This window comes from Pantherophis guttatus, chromosome 2 (genome assembly GCF_059756535.1).
Source record: "Pantherophis guttatus breed Tessera chromosome 2, ASM5975653v1, whole genome shotgun sequence".
NCBI lineage: Eukaryota > Metazoa > Chordata > Lepidosauria > Squamata > Colubridae > Pantherophis > Pantherophis guttatus.
In genome coordinates this window covers 10,743,385-10,761,746 of record NC_142064.1, presented here as the reverse complement: position 1 = coordinate 10,761,746, position 18,362 = coordinate 10,743,385, and the positions used below count along the sequence as shown (strand labels likewise).

The 18,362-nt window shown below is 43.5% G+C and overlaps 1 protein-coding gene across 8 annotated transcripts in view; it reads left to right on the top strand.

Annotated features, from left to right (window-relative positions):
• The window catches only part of PIAS2 (protein inhibitor of activated STAT 2), a 58,202-nt gene that overhangs the window by 26,590 nt on the left and 13,250 nt on the right, over positions 1 to 18,362 (top strand). For all 8 annotated transcript variants that reach the window (XM_087885516.1, XM_087885514.1, XM_060690763.2 and 5 more), the window contains exons 4-11: positions 327 to 377; positions 485 to 575; positions 2,128 to 2,262; positions 2,558 to 2,663; positions 5,811 to 5,884; positions 6,710 to 6,870; positions 11,656 to 11,789; positions 12,921 to 13,104. In XM_087885516.1, coding sequence (XP_087741642.1) covers positions 327 to 377; positions 485 to 575; positions 2,128 to 2,262; positions 2,558 to 2,663; positions 5,811 to 5,884; positions 6,710 to 6,870; positions 11,656 to 11,789; positions 12,921 to 13,104 — 936 coding nt within the window. The remainder of the gene's footprint in view (positions 1 to 326; positions 378 to 484; positions 576 to 2,127; positions 2,263 to 2,557; positions 2,664 to 5,810; positions 5,885 to 6,709; positions 6,871 to 11,655; positions 11,790 to 12,920; positions 13,105 to 18,362) is intronic.

Below are 18,362 nucleotides of genomic sequence, written 5' to 3'. Positions count from 1 at the left end.
TTAGTCATGGAGTCCTTAGGTTGCAATTGCCCATGGCTTCAAATATAACAGGCTAATGTTAACAAATGTCATTTGTCCGCTGAGACTTCATACCTCTGAAAAAGCCTGTCAACTTTCTTCAACGTTTATTTCTGCCACTGGGAAAGCTGGTTGTATGTTGAAAAGAACTCGCAATGTGGAGAGAGAAACTGTCTTTATCAAATGCATCTGCCCCTCTGATCTTTATTGAACCGGTGGCTGAACACTGGCCGAAGCAAGTTCACGTTGAAAGGTGAAGGTCAGAAAAATCAGCTCTGTCTAAACCATTTCTATTTCCATTGCTACAGGGACTTTTTGCCCGGAGGCAGAAGAGACTACACGGTGCAGGTTCAATTGAGGTGACTTCCATCTTTCTTATCATAACATATCCATAATGCCTTCCTTTAACTGGAATGAATGGTAACTTAAATTCATTGATTGAACAATTTTTTTCTTTTGCAAACAGACTATGCCTAGCAGAAACAAGCTGCCCTCAAGAGGATAACTACCCCAATAGTTTATGCATAAAAGTGAACGGGAAGCTCTTTCCATTGCCGGTATGGTGACTGAGTTATTTTGATGTATTTATTATTTTGATGTATATGGATGCCCATCTCAAATTCATGATGCTGGGTGACTCACCATGTTAAAAAGAAAATATGAAAGTATTTTTTAAAAATCAAATGTTTGCAGTTCTTCTGCCTGAAACAGAACTTTGTTCAGTCTTTGTACTTAAATCTCCTGGATTTAACATCATATAGCAATAGCAGTAGTGCTTAGATTTATACACTGCTTCACAGTGCTTTACAGCCCTCTCTAAGCGGTTTACAGAGTCAGCCTATTGCCCCCAATAATTTGGGTCCTCATTTTACCCACCTCGGAAGGAGGGAATGCTGAGTCAAACCTTGAACCTGGTGAGATTTGAATTGCCAAATTGCAGGCAGTCAGCAGAAGTAGCCTGCAGTACTGCACTCTAACCACTGTGCCACCGTTGCTCATATAGACCCAGGGGTGTCCAACACTGGCATCTTTAACTGTGGACTTCAACTGGCTGGGGAATTCTGGGAGTTGAAGTTCCACAGGTCTTAAAGTTGCCAAGGTTGGACACCCTGATGTAGATTGTCCACTGGAATGTTATGGTCTGTTCTGAGGACAGTTAATACAAGAGAAATTCTGGGAACAAACAAAAGAAAGAAAAAAGAATCCTGCGATCAAAGGTAATCCTCGATTTACAACAGTTTGTTTAGTGACCGCTCGAAGTTACAACAGCACTGGAAAAAGTGACTTATCACCATTGTTCACACTTACAACCATTGCAGCATCACCAGGGTCAAATGATCAAAATTCAGATGCTTGGCAGTTGACTCATATTTATGACGGTTGCAGTGCCTTGGGTCACACGATCCCCTTTTGCGACCTTCTGACAAGCAAAGTCAATTTGGAAGCCAGATTCACTTAACATCTGTGTTGTTAACAACTGCAGTGGTGCACTTAACAAGGGTGGGAAGAAAGGCCATAAAATGGGGCAAAATTCATTTAATATCTGTCTCACAAGAGAAATTTGGGGATCAATTATGGTCATAAGTCAAGGACTACCTGTATTTGCAAAAAAAAAAAAAATAACACCTTTTCTCTGATTATCTTTGCATTTCTTGTTCTAGTTTTCCTTTTCTACACGAGAAAGGCTAGAAAGAGATATTTCCAGGGCTGCCTATAACCTGTGATAATAATGTTTGAAATAACCTTGTAACTCCAGATGCTTAAGGCATTATGGCCTTTTTACTGTCCCTGAAATATGTCATCAAGTCATAAGAACCGCAGCCCTTACTTATGTGGGAATGAGCTCCAGGGGAATACATTCACTCAGCTTTGTACCAAATACCTCAAAAGAACTAAGCACATGATTAATGCTTCTGCAGGCATCAGTTGAACCTGTTCATAATTTTAGATGCATGTACTATGGTCCCTATTCCAGATATGTTGTGGGGGGAAATAGAAGGATGAAAGAGCATTAGATAACATTTGCTGTCTTGAGTTATTTATAAAAATAATAAAGGTGAGCTAAAAATAAAGGAAAATATATGATTGGGAAAATGCTGTGTTTTTCAGGGATACGCACCTCCACCTAAAAATGGAATTGAACAGAAGAGGCCTGGACGTCCCTTGAATATTACATCATTAATTAGACTTTCCTCTGCGGTGGCAAACCAGATTTCTATATCCTGGACATCTGAAATTGGAAAGGTAAGCTGTACGCAACAAGATAGTACCCACCCACCCACCCACTACTTTTACTATGCTCCTTTCTGTATCTGCTATAGATCAGTGTTTCTCAGCCGTGGCAACTTTAAGATGAGTGGACTTCAACTCCCAGAATTCCCCAGCCAGCAAAGCCTTGCTGGTTGGGGAATTCTCGGAGTTGAAGTCCAACCATCTTAAAATTGCCAAGGTTGAGAAACACCGCTGTAGATTAAAGTTGAGCATAATTCTTCACTACATAGTAGAACTCACTCATTCTTTTATGATTTTCCCCTTGTAGAATTACTCAATGTCTGTGTATCTCGTGCGCCAGCTGACTTCAGCAATGTTGCTACAGAGATTAAAATTGAAGGGTATTAGGAATCCTGATCATTCTCGGGCACTAAGTGAGTAAAGCCGTTCTTGCATATATATTTTTTTCTGATTTCAGAAATCTATTATTAGGCTCCAGTTTTCTCCAGCAAATGTACAGTTGCAAGAAAAAGTATGTGAACCCCTTGGGATTACGTGGAGTTTTGCATGAATTGGTCATAAAATGTGCTCTGAACTTCATCTAAGTCACAACAATAGAAAAACACAGTCTGCTTAAAATAATACTACACAAACATTAGATGTTGCCATGGTTTAATTGAACATAACATGTAAACATTCACTGTGCAGGAAAAAGTATGTGAACCTTTGGACTTAATAACTGGTTGACCCTCCTTTGGCAGCAATAACCTCAACCAAACGTTTCCTGTAGTTGCAGATCAGACCTGCACAACGATCTGGAGTAATTTTGGACCACTCCTCTTCACAAAACTGTTTCAGTGTAGCAATATTCTTGGGATGTCTGGTGCAAATCGCTCTCTTAAGGTCATGCCACAGCATTTCAATCGGGTTGAGGTCAGGACTCTGACTGGGCCACTCCAGAAGGCGTATTCTGTGCTGTTGAAGCCATTTTTTTGTTGAATTACTTGTATGCTTTGGGTCATTGTCCTGTTGCATCACCCATCCTCTGTGGAGCTTCAGTTGGCGGACAGATGGTCATACGTTTTCCTGCAAAATGTCTTGATAAACTCTGGAATTCATTTTCCCATCAATGACAACAATCCGTCCAGGCCCTGAGGCAGCAAAGCAGCCCCAAACCATGATGCTCCCTCCACCATGTTTTACAGCGGGGATGAGGTTTTGATGTTGGTGTGCTGTGCCTTTTTTTCTCCACACATAGTGTTGTGTGTTCTTCCCAAACAACTCAATTTTGGTTTCATCTGTCCACAGTATATTTTGCCAGTAATGCTGTGGAACATCCAGGTGCTCTTTTGCAAACTTCAAACGTGCTGCATTTTTTTTTTTTTTTTTTTTGGGACAGCAATGGCTTCCTCCGTGGGGTCCTCCCATGTACTACATTCTTGTTTAATGTTTTCCTTATTGTAGATGTGTCAACAAAAATGTTAGCATGTGCAGGAGATTTCTGTAGGTCTTTAGCTACAGGAAAACTAAAATTTTAATGGGTTATTTTACGGGTAAAGGGTTTTAAAATTTTTGGGAAGCCAATTCGATTTAATTCTGTTTTAATTTATTTTAAATTTTATATTGTATGTATTTTAATCTTGGCTGTTCACCGCCCTGAGTCCTTCAAGAGAAGGGCGGTATACAAATTCAATTAACATTAACATTAACATTTAGCTGACACTCTAGGATTCTTCTTTACCTCATGAAGCATTCTGCGCTGTGCTCTTGCAGTCATTTTTACAGGATGATCACGCCTAGGGAGAGTAGCAACAGTGCTAAACTTTCTCCATTTGTAGACAGTCTGTCTTACCGTGGACACATGAACATCAAGGCTTTTGGAGATACTTTTGTAACCCTTTCCAGCTTCATGCAAGTCAACAATTCTTGATCGTAGGTCTTCTGAGAGCTCTTTTCTGCGAGGCATGGTTCACATCAGACAGTGCTTCTTGAAACCAGTAAACCCAAAACAGGTGTGTGTTCTTAAAGGGCAGGACAGCTGTCAGCAACACATCCAATATCATCACACTGATTGGAGTCAAGGTTGGCTCATTCCTGGCTCCAATTAGCTCTTGGAGAAGTCATTAGGCTAGGGGCTCACATACTTTTTCCTCCCTGCACTGTGAATGTTTACATGTTATGTTCCACTAAACCATGGCAACATCTGATGTTTGTGTAGTATTATTTTAAGCAGACTGTGTTTTTCTATTGTTGTGACTTAGATGAAGTTCAGAGCACATTTTATGACCAATTCATGCAAAACTCCACGTAATCCCAAGGGGTTCAGATACTTTTTCTTGCAACTGTACGCAGGTGGAAGCAGTTGGGTAGTTCCTCACCAAAGTATACTTGGGAGTTCCACATGAATGTGAATATTTCTCGTATTGTCTTAACAAGATTGTAGCTGGAATAAAATGATGACTTTTGTTTTAGAGAAAGCTGAAAAGAGATGAAACATAAAACAGACTAAAAAATTTCCAGACAACCTTTAAAATGCAAAGAGATTAAGCTTATACAGGTAATTTTCAGCTTACGATCACAATTGAACCCAAAATTCCCATTGCTAACCTATTTCTCCTCCAGATGCATTTTTCCTCCAGATAGAGGCAGCATGTTACAGGTAGTCCTTTACTTATGACCACAATTGAGCCCAAAATTTCTGTCGTTGAGACATTTGTTCAGTGAGTTTTGCCCGATTTGATGACTTTTCTTGCCAAAGTTGTTAAGTGAATCCCTGCGGCTGATAAGTTAATAACCTGGTTGTTAAGTGAGTCTGGATTCCCCATTGACTTTGCTGGTCAGAAGGTTGCAAAAGATGATCATGTGCCCTTGGGACACAGCAACGGTCCTAACTATGAACCAGTTGCCAAGAATCTGAATTTTGATCACATGATCATGGGGATGCTGCAAAGGTCGTAACTGTGAAAAACGGTCATAAGCCACATTTTTCAGTGCCATTGTAACTTTGGTCACTAAACGAACTGTTGTAAGTCAAGGACTACCTGTAATTGTACACTGGAAGCAGGGGTGCTATTCAGCAGGTTCTGGAGAACCGGTAGTGGAAATTTTGAGTAGTTCGGAAACCAGCAAATACCACCTCTGGCTGGCCCCAGAGTAGGGAGGGAATGGAGATTTTGCAGTATCCTTCCCCTGGCGTGGGAAGGGAATGGAGATTTTGCAGTATCTTTCCCCTAGGAGTGGGTAGGGAATGGGGATTGTGTAGTAGCCTTCCCCTGAAGTGGGAAGGGAATGGAGATTTTGCAGTATCCTTCCCCTGCCATGCCTATCAAGCCACACCATGCCCATCAAGCCTCGCCCACAGAACCGGTAGTAAAAAAAATTGAATTCCATCAATGACTGGGAGGCAAGCATTTGTATGGCAAGGTTTTTCAAAAGTTATACCACAGAGCTTCATTTTTTTTAATAATACGTTGGATTTTTGAATGATAAGAAGGTAAAGCAGAACTTGTATTAGCCACTGTATTTAATATGACAGTCATTCTGCATTTTAAATACTTCTCTCTCTTTTTTTCCCCTCTCAGTTAAAGAAAAACTCACTGCTGACCCAGATAGTGAAATTGCTACAACCAGCCTCCGGGTATCACTGATGTGTCCTGTAAGTAAAACTAGGAGAAAGTCCTTTTGACTTTTTTTTTTTTTTGATTAAGCTTCTATCATAAAAACACATTAATAATGTGTATGGTTTGCTGTGGTTCCAATTTTATGGGGAACATTACATGGAATACATACTTTCTGCTTGGAACTTTCTGCTTGGAATTCAAAGCTTCCTATAATATTAAGAAATGAATAGGTTGACCCCTTCTTCTTTCTGGCAGCTCCTCAAATATTGGAAGACTGCTATCATGCCATCCCTTGTCCTTATTTTCATTAAACTAGATACACCCAATTCCGGCAACCGTCCATTGAATTTTTTAGCCTGCAGTCCCCTAATAATCTTTGTCGCTCTTCTCCGCTCGCTTCCCATTTAATCTTAATTATCACCAGAAATAAATATTGTCTGGGTGTGGAATTCTGGAAGTTTAAGTCCACACACCTTAAAATTGCCAAGATGGGGGGAAAATATTTTTCCAGTAATTAGACGTGAACGCGGTCTGTGGGAGATGCTCTAATTTAATAATAATAATAATAATTTTATTTCTATACCGCCCTTCTCCCGAAGGACTCAGGGCGGTGTACAGCCTAATTAAAAACAGAATAAACATCAATTTAAAATAATTTAAAAATATTAAATAAATTTGGCTTAATTTAAAACCCCAAAAATTTAAAACATCCAATTTAAAATTATATTGCTAACTAATTTAGATCCTTGCATTTGGGAAGGATTTGACCATACATCCTAAACGGGGGCCTTCCGTTTCATTTCCTGAAAATGGAATTTCTTCTTCTTCCCTGTTCTCTTTCTACCCGTCTGGGTCTCCAGCTGGGGAAAATGAGGCTGACAATCCCCTGCCGTGCCGCCACTTGTACTCACCTGCAGTGCTTTGATGCCGCTCTCTATCTTCAAATGAATGAGAAGAAGCCGACCTGGATCTGTCCTGTGTGCGACAAGAAAGCAACATATGAGAATCTCATCCTGGATGGGTAAGAACCCAGATAAGGGCTTCCTTCCAAGCTTGCCGGGGTGGAGTTTTATATGTAATAACTGATAACCCAGTGTTGCCCAGGTATTTATTTATCCCAATCCCTGTATTCTACAGGGAACAGCCTTTGAGATATTTATCTGCATTAGCAGGCACCTCCCTCGACAACTTGCCCTTTTTGCTTGAAGCTGAGGGCCTAGGGTGGTTTTTTTTTTAAGAACCAATCCCCCTTACCAGAGGGAGCCGCCTTGTGGAGTACTATGAAGCTGTTACCATGGCAACTCCACTGTGCTGTACAGTAGAAGCCATTTTAAGGCACAACAGGCTGTATCTTAACAGAACTTGAATCCAAAATGCACACCATCACTGTCAAAAGTACTGTGATTTGACACTATAACTATAATTCATTCCTTTTCATTTCAGTGGCCCAGGCGTTCCAATGTTATGCTGGAACAAACACACACAGACACATATTTACCCCCGCAGTATTTTTTTTCCAGAGAGTAAGTCATCTGTGTACCAGATTTGGTTGAAATTGCTCGAGGCGTTCCAGAGTTATGCTAGAACATACTCTTTAGCCAGGTTCTTCCTACATAAACCAAGATTTTTATGCAGCCCTAGTTCAGTGAAATCTCAATCCACTAGTTTCTAGGCTGTTTTTCAAGCAGCCAGCAAGCACTCTGCTGCCCATTAGGAGACTAAGATAGATCTATTTCGGACTTATTAGTCCTCATCAGTTAGCCACACCCTCATCCCATGTATCCTCCCTGTAAAGGTACAGTATTTGTTTTCTTTTCGTATAAAGGCCTATGAAAAGAAAAGATACACACACACACACACACACACACACACACACACACACACACACACACACACACTGTATAAGATTCCCCCCCCCCCCCATTTTCCTCCCCAAAAACTAAGCTGCATCTTATACTCTGGTGCGTCTTATACTCTGAAAAATACAGTAATTGTAATAATAATGTAATAATAATTCTCTTCTTCAGATTACAAAAAGCAGTTGAACCACAGTACTAAAGTTTCCCGCATATGCTTAAATGAAAGACAGTTTTAAATATAAGGCAGGGTTGTATTTTTTTTTATCCTAGCTTCCCTATCTATTCCTGATTCCCTTTAATAATAACTTTTGCAGGTGCAACAAACATATATGCATGTTCATATATGTGTCTGAGTATATGCGCAGAAACTGCAACTCAAAAAACGGTAAAAGAAAGAAAAATAATTGAATTAACAGCTAATTAAAATAATTTCCATAAAATAAGATACTCCCACTTATACACTGGTGAACCAGCCAGACATACCCTGTTTTCCCCAAAATAAGACATCCCCTGATAATAAGCCCTCCCGAGCTCCGTTTTCCCTGGCAGAGGATTGCAGGAGGCCATTACAGCCAAAAATGGAGCTCAGGAGCCCGTTTTCACTGGCAGAGGCACCGCGGGCTGATCCTTTGCTGTTTCCAGGGCAGCCCCGTGGACCAGATCTAAGCACCCCGCAGGCCGGATCCAGCCCCCAGCTCTTGAGTTTGACACTCCTGCTGTAGTGTCTCAATATGTGCCTTGCGATAGAAGGTTATATCTGTATATCTGAATATCACCAGTACGCTGATGACACCCAGCTGTACATCTCCACCCCAGGCCACCCCAACGATGCCCTTGAAGTGATGTCCCAGTGCCTGGAGGCTGTGCGGATCTGGATGGGGAGGAACAGGCTCAGGCTCAACCCTTCCAAGACTGAGTGGCTGTGGCTCCCGGCATCCCGATATAGTCAGTTGACTCCATCACTGACTATTGGGGGCGAGTCGTTGGCCCCCACAGAGAGGGCTCGCAATCTGGGAGTCCTCCTGGATAGGCAGCTGTCCTTGGAGGAACATCTGACGGCTGTAACCAGGGGGACCTTTTGTCAGGTTCGCCTGATCCGCCAGTTGCGGCCCTTTTTTGATCGGGATTCCCTGTGCCCTCATCACCTCTCGCCTTGACTACTGCAACGCTCTCTACATGGGGCTCCCCTTGAGGAGCACCCGGAGGCTCCAACTGGTCCAGAATGCAGCAGCGCGGGTAGTGACGGGAGCAGCCTGGCGCTCCCATGTAACACCGCTCCTGCGCGAGCTGCACTGGCTCCCAGTGGTCTTCCGGGTGCGCTTCAAGGTGTTGGTTATCACCTTTAAAGCGCTCCATGGCATAGGGCCTAGCTATCTTCGAGACCGCTTGCTGCCACCGACGATCTCCCATCGACCCGTGCGCTCCCACAGAGAGGGCCTCCTTGGGGTGCCATCAGCCAAACAGTGCAGGCTGGTGACCCCCAGGGGGAGGGCCTTCTCTGTGGGGGCACCTACCCTCTGGAATCAATTGCCTCCAGAGATAAGGAGAATCCAAGACCTCGGTGCCTTCCGCCGTGCCCTTAAAATTTTCCTTTTCCAGCAAGCCGGGCTGGCCTAATTTTTTTAAGTGTTTTTAAGTGTTTTGTTTATTGTTTTTAATTAATGGGGCCAAATTTATATATGTATATTTTAACTGTATTTTAATATTTGTATTTGATGTTTTTACTTGGCTGTTCACCGCCCTGAGTCCTCAGGGAGAAGGGCGGTATACAAATTCAAAATAAAATAAAAATAAAAAATAAATATCTGTAGTGAGGGTGAAGGTTCGTTCTCCGAGCTTGTGGGTGATTTCCGAAGTTTCGTTACCAGGCTAGGTAACATCTTCAGTGGAGTTGAGGGTAACGGTATCAGCGTGGTAATTGTTGTGGTCCACCAGCAGCCTGCAGAGCTGGCAGCAGAGTCAGACAATGAGGAGGCTGGGGAAGAACATGGGCCAGTCCTGGAGTCTGGGGAAGGCTCGGACGAGGGCTCTGCATCGGAGGCAGAGATGGAGCCAGGGCCATCTGGGAGTTATGCGCGGACTCCGGAGCTTCCAGAGTTGGACATCAGAGAGGCAGAGGAACAGGAGGAGCTTATCGTATAGTTTTAAAGTGGAGAAGTTATTCTACAATGTCATAGTATAATGTCTTTTTTTTTTTCCTTTCTTTTCTCTTTTTTGATATGTATGGATAAAGGGGGATGTTATAATATTAATAATATTTTTAGTAAGTAAAGGTCAATATCTAGAGGAGGGAGTAAGTAATCTGTTATGAATTAGGGTTTTTTTTTGTTATGAAGAAGTCACAGGGGGGATGGGTGGGGAGGGGGGGTTAGGGAGGGGGAGGGAGAGGGGAAAAAAAGGGGGGAAAATTTGTATTTGAAAACTTTTTCAATAAAAAAAAAAAAAGAGAGGCAGAGGAACAGGAGCCTGTTCCTAGTTTGCGCATACGCAGAGCTTCCAGAAGGCACGAACAGCTAAAACAAAAGGGACAACTCAGGAGTAAGGCCTGAAGATGATTGGTCCCTCCCATAAGGCTTAAAAGAGGAGCAAAGGCACGTGGGCCCTTTGTAGGAAAGCAACGTTGTTAAATCTGTTCCCAGTCGGCATCTCTGTTTGATTCTGGACTGCGTATGGCTTTGCCAAATAGGCCTTTGCCAGCGTGTCAAGGGAGATAAAGGTGTGTGATTCTCTCAAAGGACTTTTTGCAACTAATTGGGACTCAGCTAATGAATGAACGTAATTCACAGCTGTTGCAATAAAAGAGGTTTTTGGGGCTACTCGTGTGTTTTAATGACTCAGGAAGCCTAGGTCACAACAGTAACGAAACGTTCGGAAACCACCCCACAAGCTCGGAGAAAGAACTTCCACCCTCAATATCTGCCTTTTTAAACAGCATCTGTTTCTCTATAAAGATGGCACCCTTCCCCTTGTGTGCACAAACAATTGAAAGATAATGGGAAAAATCATTTTGTGTTCAGGTAAATGTATTGCTACAAAAGAGCTCCTAAAAATCATACAGATAGTCCTCGACTTAACAAAGGTTCATTTAGTGACGGTTCAGTTGCAACATCATTTTAAAAAGTGACTTGTGACCATTTTTCACACTTATGACAGTTGCAGCATCCCTGTGGTCATGTGATCAAAAGTTGGATGCTTGGCAACTGATTCATATTTATGACCTCTGCAGTGTCCTGGGATCGTGTGATTGCTTTTTATGGCCTTCTGGGAAGCAAAGTCAAAGAGGGAAACCAGATTCGCTTAACAGCCATGCTACTAATTTAACAACTGCAGTGATTCACTTAACAGTTGTGGCAAGAAAGGTCGTAAATGGGGCAAAATTCACTTCACAACGGTCTTTCTTCAAAACAAATTTTGGGCTCATGTGGTCGCAAGTCAAGGACTACCTGTAGTAACTAGTAGGTATACTCCATATTTTTCAGAGTATAAGACACACTTCTCCCCCTCCCCCCCCCAAAAAGAGGCTGAAAATTTGGGTGCGTCTTATACTCCGAATGTAGCTTTTTTAAAGCTTTTTTGCAGCCTTAACGAGGCACTAGTGAGTGAAGCGATCTTCCGCGCTTTGCCTGCTTTTCTCATTGCTGCTCCCTCCGACGATCAGCTGTGCTTTAGAAGCTGTTTTAGGGGATAAAAAGTGTGTGCGCACTCAAAACCAGCAAACTAATGACCAGCTAGCCAGATGAATACCTGGTAGGCAGATTTCCCCCTCCCTCCCACCCCCATTTTCCTCCCCAAAAACTAAGGTGCATCTTATACTCCGAAAAATACGATAGTAGTTCATGTGAATAATAACTGCTGAATATGGGAAGGATGCTCCAGAGTGTTTCCAAGGAAAGTATCTGCACGATTAATGGAAACACGCTGGTAATGTTTAATATGCTCTTTTCCAGGCTCTTTATGGAAATTTTGAATGAATGTTCAGATGTTGATGAGATCAAGTTCCAGGAGGACGGTTCCTGGTGCCCTATGAGGCCCAAGAAGGAGCCTTTGAAAGTCGTTAGCCCACAGTGCCCCAAAATGGAAAGTAAGTAATTTGTAGTGATTTGTTTTTTTCTGTTGGGCTGGGAAGTTATCCCTGCTGATCTGGGTTGAACTTGGTATTCCTCCAGTTTTTTTGAAGGACAGAAACCTTAACACACCCTTCCTGGAGATGTGAAAGGGAATGCCCCAATTGGGCCTTTAGCTTTGAAATGGGCTGCTTTCAGTTTATTTACTTTTATTGTATTTAGTTATTTGTATCCTGTCTTTACAAACATCCCAAGGTGACCATATTTAACACATCTTCCTCCTGTTTTCTCCACAACAACCCTGTGAGATGGGTTGGACTGAGGGATTGGTCCAAGGTCACCCAACTAGCTTTCATGGTTAAGGCAGGACTAGAACTCTCAAGTCTCCTGGTGATTGGCCCAAAGTCTCCCAGTTGGCTTTCATGGCTAATATGGGACTAGAATTCACATCCTCCTAGTGATTGGTCAAAGACACCCAGCTGGCTTTCATGTCTAAGGTGGGACTAGAACTCACAATCTCCTGCTTTCTAGTCTGGCACCTTAACTACTAGACCAAGCTGGCTGCTATTTTCACTCTTTTTACTGACATCTGTCCTAGAGTGCACAAACACTCCCAAGGACTCTCCTTTCACTATCTTTTTTATTAATTAAAGAAAGCAAAAGCAAAAACAAAAACCAAGGAACAGGGAAAATACATCTATACAAAATAAACTTTGCACTACAGCAAAGATTGAAATAACACTATGATGATGAAAACTTATTTTCTGGATGTCTACAGAATTGTAAGGCTTTAATATAAACGGTGTCCCATGATGAAACTGGGTGTGATTAATTTTGGCGAGCAAAAGTTTGACCAAGTAAAAACAATCACAATTTTTGCACCTCAAGAAGAAACCTTTGCCAGTACTGTGGGGTCCTTGATGCTCTTCGAGCTTGGTTTTTATTCTTGCAGACATTTCATTGCCCAGCTAAGTAACATTATCAGTATTAGAAGGGAATGGGGTTTGCTCTCTGATTATATACTAGTCAGTGGCTTGTTCTGCTAGTGCTGGTGGATCCTCATTTGAGCGAACTCGGAAGGACGGAAGGCTGAGTCAACCCAGTTGAATTACAACTGCTGTCTCTCCCCCCCCTGCCCCCCCCTTTAGTCCTGCACTCTCCAGGTTCTGCCATGATCAGTAAGCAGGGCTCAACCCCTGCTGGCGAGGTCAACAAGAAAAAAGTGGACGTCATCGATCTCACCGTCGAAAGTTCTTCTGACGAAGAGGAGGATGCCCCGCCCAAACGGAAATGCATATACATGTCCGACACACAAGCAAGTCCCACAAAAGGGTTGGTTCATTTTCCTCTTTGTAGGGGCCGCCCTCAGCGTTGGATGCTTTGGGTTGGATCATAGATGGATAGTTGAATCAAATTATATATATATATTTTTCATTTTCTAAATTTTTAGTTTAGAAACCAAGTTTAGCCAGAAGAGGGTCTAAGGGGCCCTCATCACAACTTGGTAGATCAGTTTGTCTTTAGTCTTTAGTCTTTATTTGATTTATATACTTTTTATCAGGTTCGCCTGATTCGCCAGTTGCGTCCCTTTCTGGATCGGGACTCGTTACGCACGGCCACTCACGCCCTTGTCACCTCACGCCTGGATTATTGTAATGCTCTCTACATGGGGCTCCTCTTGAGGAGCACCCGGAGGCTCCAACTGGTCCAGAATGCGGCCGCGCGGGTGGTGACGGGAGCGATGTGGCGCTCTCATGTGAACCCCCTCCTGCGCGAGCTACACTGGCTCCCAGTGGTCTTCCGGGTGCGCTTCAAGGTTTTGGTTACTACCTTTAGAGCGCTCCATGGCTCAGGACCAGAGTACTTACGAGACCGCCTCCTGCCACCAGTAGCCTCTCACCGACCAGTTCGCTCCCATAGAGAGGGGCTCCTCAGGGTGCCGTCGGCCAAACAATGTCGACTGGCGGCCCCCAGGGGGAGAGCCTTCTCTGTGGGGGCACCTGCCATCTGGAACGAGCTCGCCCCGGAGATACGGAGGATCCAAGACTTACGCATCTTCCGCCGCGCCCTAAAAACGTTTTTATTCCAACAGGCTGGTCTGGCCTAACTCTCCCTTTTAAATTGGGTTTTAAATTGGGTTTTAAATCTCTTTTAGATAAATTTGGATGTTTTAATCTTTGAGCCTAAATTATTTAATCTGTTTTTTAATAGTTTTTAACTTTTGTATGTCTTTGTATTTTATTTATGGCTGTTCACCGCCCTGAGTCCTTCGGGAGTAGGGCGGTATACAAATATGAAAAATAAATAAATAAAATAAATAAATAAATATACCGCCCTACTCCCGAAGGACTCAGGGTGGTGAACAGCCAAACAATAAAATACATAAATACAAAATTTAAAAAACAGAATAAAACTGAATTAAACAAATTTGGCCCAGACAGATTTAAAAAACCCCAATCATTTAAAAAACAGATTAAAATTTACGTATTAAAAGAGAAAAAGGGGGAAAAGATTAGGCCAGGCCCGCCTGGTGGAATAAAAAGGTCTTGAGAGCGCGACGGAAGGTGCGCAGATCCGGGATCCTCCGTATCTCCGGGGGGAGCTCGTTCCAGATCGTAGGTGCCCCCACAGAGAAGGCTCTCCCCCTGGGGGCCGCCAGTCGACATTGTTTGGCCGATGGCACCCGGAGGAGCCCCTCTCTATGAGAGCGTACTGGCTGGTGGGAGGCTATTGGTGGCAGCAGGCGGTCCCGTAAGGTTGGATGAAGCTTCCTAATCTACCAGTAGAAGAAAATACAGGTGGTCCTTGACTTAAGACCACAAATGAGCCCAACATTTCTGTTGCTAAGTGAGACATTTGTTCAGTGAGTTTTGCCCCACTTTACGACTTTTCTTGGCACAGTTGTTAAGTGAATCGGTGCAGTGGTTAAGTTAGCCACTCTGTTGTTAAGTGAATGTGGCTCCCCCATTAACGTTGCCTGTCAGAAAGGCGCAAAAGGTGATCGTGTGTCCCCAGGAAACTGCGACCGTCATAAATATGAGTCAGTTGCCAAGTGTCTTAATTTTGATAATGTGACCATGGAGATGCTGCAACAGTCATAAGTGTGAAAAACGATCATACGTCACTTTTTTTCTGTGCCGTAACTTCAGATGGTCACTAAACAAACGTTTGTAAATCGAGAACTACCTGTGTTTGTAGCTCGGGGTTGAACTGCAAACTCCTTGGTGCATTCTGAGCCTTGTTGTTTCCTTGCAGATGTTTCATTACCCGACTAGAGTAACATCATCTGTGAATCCTTATCATCCCTGATGATGCCACCTACCTTTAAAAAAAAAATTTTTTTTTTGATTTATATGCCGCCCTTCTCCGGAGACTCAGGGCGGCTTACAATGCATTAAGCAATAGCCTTCATACTTTTGTATATTTATACAAAGTCAGCTTATTGCCCCCACAAACTGGGTCCTCAATTTACCTACCTTAGAAAGGATGGAAGGCTGAGTCAACCTTGAGCCTATTCATTCCACTCCATGTTTTCTATTCTATTCTATTCTATTCTATTCTATTCTATTCTATTCTATTCTATTCTATTCTATTCTATTCTATTCTATTCTATTCTTATTTCATTGCATATTCTTTTCTATTTTATTCTAATCCATATTCTATTCTTATTTCCTTTGCATATTCTATTCTATTCTACTCTACTCTACTCTACTCTACTCCACTCCATATTCTATTCTCATTCCATTGCATATTCTATTCTATTCTTTTTTTTTTTTTAATTTGATTTATATGACTCAGGGCGGCTTACAATGCGTTAAGCAATAGCCTTCATACTTTTGTATATTTATACAAAGTCAGCTTATTGCCCCCACAAACTGGGTCCTCAATTTACCTACCTTAGAAAGGATGGAAGGCTGAGTCAACCTTGAGCCTGGCGAGATTCGAACCTGCAATAATTGCAGACAGCTGGTGTTAATCACAATGCTTTTAGTCTGCTGAGCCACCAGGCCTTTTTTTACCCATTACTTGGGTAATGAAATGTCTGCAAGAAAACAAACAAGTTCAGAGAGCACCAAAGACCCCACAGCTTCTTAAGTTTTATAGCGGGGTCTTAATGCCTGCTATATTCTGAGACACTTTATTTAGTTTATGTGTGTGTGTATGTGTGTGTGGGAATGTGTATAGGTCTGGCCCAGTAACTGAAGATTAGCAATTGCTCTCACACCTTCTAAAGAAGGGGTGTCAAACTCAATTTCATTGAGGGCTGCATCAGGGTTTTGTTTGACCTTGGGGGGGTGGGTGGACGTGGCTGGGGTGGGCACGGCCAGCTCGACGTCCCTTGTGTCGGGGGCACCTGTGATGGCCTGGGCGCGGCTGGGGGGATCCATTGTCTCCAGTGGAGAAAGGCAAGACCAGGGAGAGAGACAAACCCTTGTCCTCCAGAGGACCATCCCTCTCAGGCCACACGGAGGACCCCTGGACGTTGGCACATGCCGTCCAGCGCCTTTTCCTGTTCCTTCTTGGATGCTCAAATGCAAAAGGAAAAACATTCCTCGATGCCTCCTTGCCTTGTGATCAAATGCCAGTTTTGCTAGTAGTTTGTTTTGCTAGTACTCTGCCAGTGAAAACGGAGCTCAGGAGGGGTGCGGGTGTTTCTTCCGAGCTCCGTTTTCAGCTGCGACGGCCTCCTACAGCACTCTGCCAGTAGAAACGGCCGCCACCAGGTTATAGATCATCACTCAGTCGGCCTGGGCCAGGCCGAGGCACTGCAGGATGGTCTTGTTGTGGTTCGCCAGCAGCCTGCGGAGCTGGCAGCGGAGTCGGACAGCGATGAGGCTGAGGAAGAACATGGGCCAGTCCTGGAGGCTGGGGAAGGCCCAGATGAGGGCTCTGTGTCAGGCAGAGATGGGGCCAGGGCCATCGAGGAGTGATGCATGGACTTCGGAGCCTCTAGAGGCTGACAGCAGAGAGGCAGAGGAACAGGAGGAGCCTGTTCCTAGTGCACGTATGAGAAGAGCTGCCAGAAGGCAAGATCAGCTAAAGCAAAGAGGACGACTCGGGAGTAGGGCCAAGAGATGATTGGCCCCTCCCATAAGGCTTAAAAGACCAGCAATGTCTCTTGGGCTCTTTGTCGGAAAACAACCTTGATAGTCTTGCTGCAATTATCTCTGGTCGGCGTCTTCTGCTTTTGAACTTTTGCTAAGAGAAGCCTTTGGCAGTTTGCCTAATTATACCAAGGTTGGTGATAAGACTGAAGAATTTGTGTTACGAAGAGTTTGTTTTAATTTAGTTTGGACTACGCTGAGAATGAGTTAATTCTCAGCTGTTCTAATAAAGTCTGTTTGTTTTGGAACTGTTTGCGTCTAATACTACTTGGGCCTGGGTCACAACAGGCCTTTGGCTGTTTCCAGGGCGGTGGCATGGGCCGGATCTAACCACCCCGCGGGCCGGAGTTTGACACCCCTGTTCTAAAGGGTGACCTAGCTGAACTTGTACAAACAGGACGCTGTTAGCTTTCCATCCTCAGAGCTCTTCTTACATTGCCTGACTTATTGCGAGCCCTTCTGCCTTTCACAAGGGTGCCCTTGTGCTCTGCTTTACCCCACACCTGCATTTCTTTCCATAGCTCAGCAGTGGTTTTACTTGAAAATTAGCCGTTCTTAAGAAATCCTCCTGGCTCTGAGATGTTAGAAGATCCTGTGGCATTGGTTTTCCAGGAAACAGGGTTGGTTTCATGGTTTTTATTACTCATAAAGGGGAATATTTGTAGCTCAGGATTGAAATGAGAAATCCTTGGTGCTCTCTGAGCTTGGTTGTTTCCTTGCAGATGTTTCATTACGCAAAGTAACATTATCAGTGCTAGTCATTATTTATTAGTCATTTAGTAAAGGCATCATTTTTTAATTATAGCGTTGCATTTTTAAAATATATTGAGTTAATTATGGCATTAATACCATAATTGTTAATTATTTTAATTATGGCAGTATATAAGAGTGATTAATAAAATCATGACTGGGGACTCTCCTGTTTAACAGATATAAATTCAAACGTGACAAATCTATACCTCTTCCAGTGACCTACATAAGTGCTTTGGTGTGATATTGTACAGGTCCGTCAGTCCTGGTGTGCCTATCGGCCCGGGGCTGAAACCAAAATGGATGCTTGCGTGCATGCACACTGAGTGTGTCATGCCCCTGTTGGAATCTGAATCTGAAGGGGAAGATGAACAGCTGACAGAGAGCGAGAGAGTGGCTCCGTTGGCTATGGAAGAAACTGGGGAAGGGCAAGTCAGGCTGGGCAGAGCAGGGGAGAGGTAGAACAAGGAAGAGGGAGTTCAGATGAAGACCAGGGCCCACCTCCTTCCCATCCTAAGCAGCGCAGGGAGGAACGGAGAAGAGAGCAATGTAGGTTGCGTGGTTTACGAGGGAGGAAAGGGCCCCAATTCCCTTTACAAGGCACACCTGCTGATGGAGTTTAAAAGGAGAGGCAAATGGGAGGAGTGGTTGTCGGGAACAAACGCTGAGTTCATCTTGTGTTTATCTGAGTTCCTGGCATCCTCCAAACTGGTTTGATGTACTGCCATGCTACTT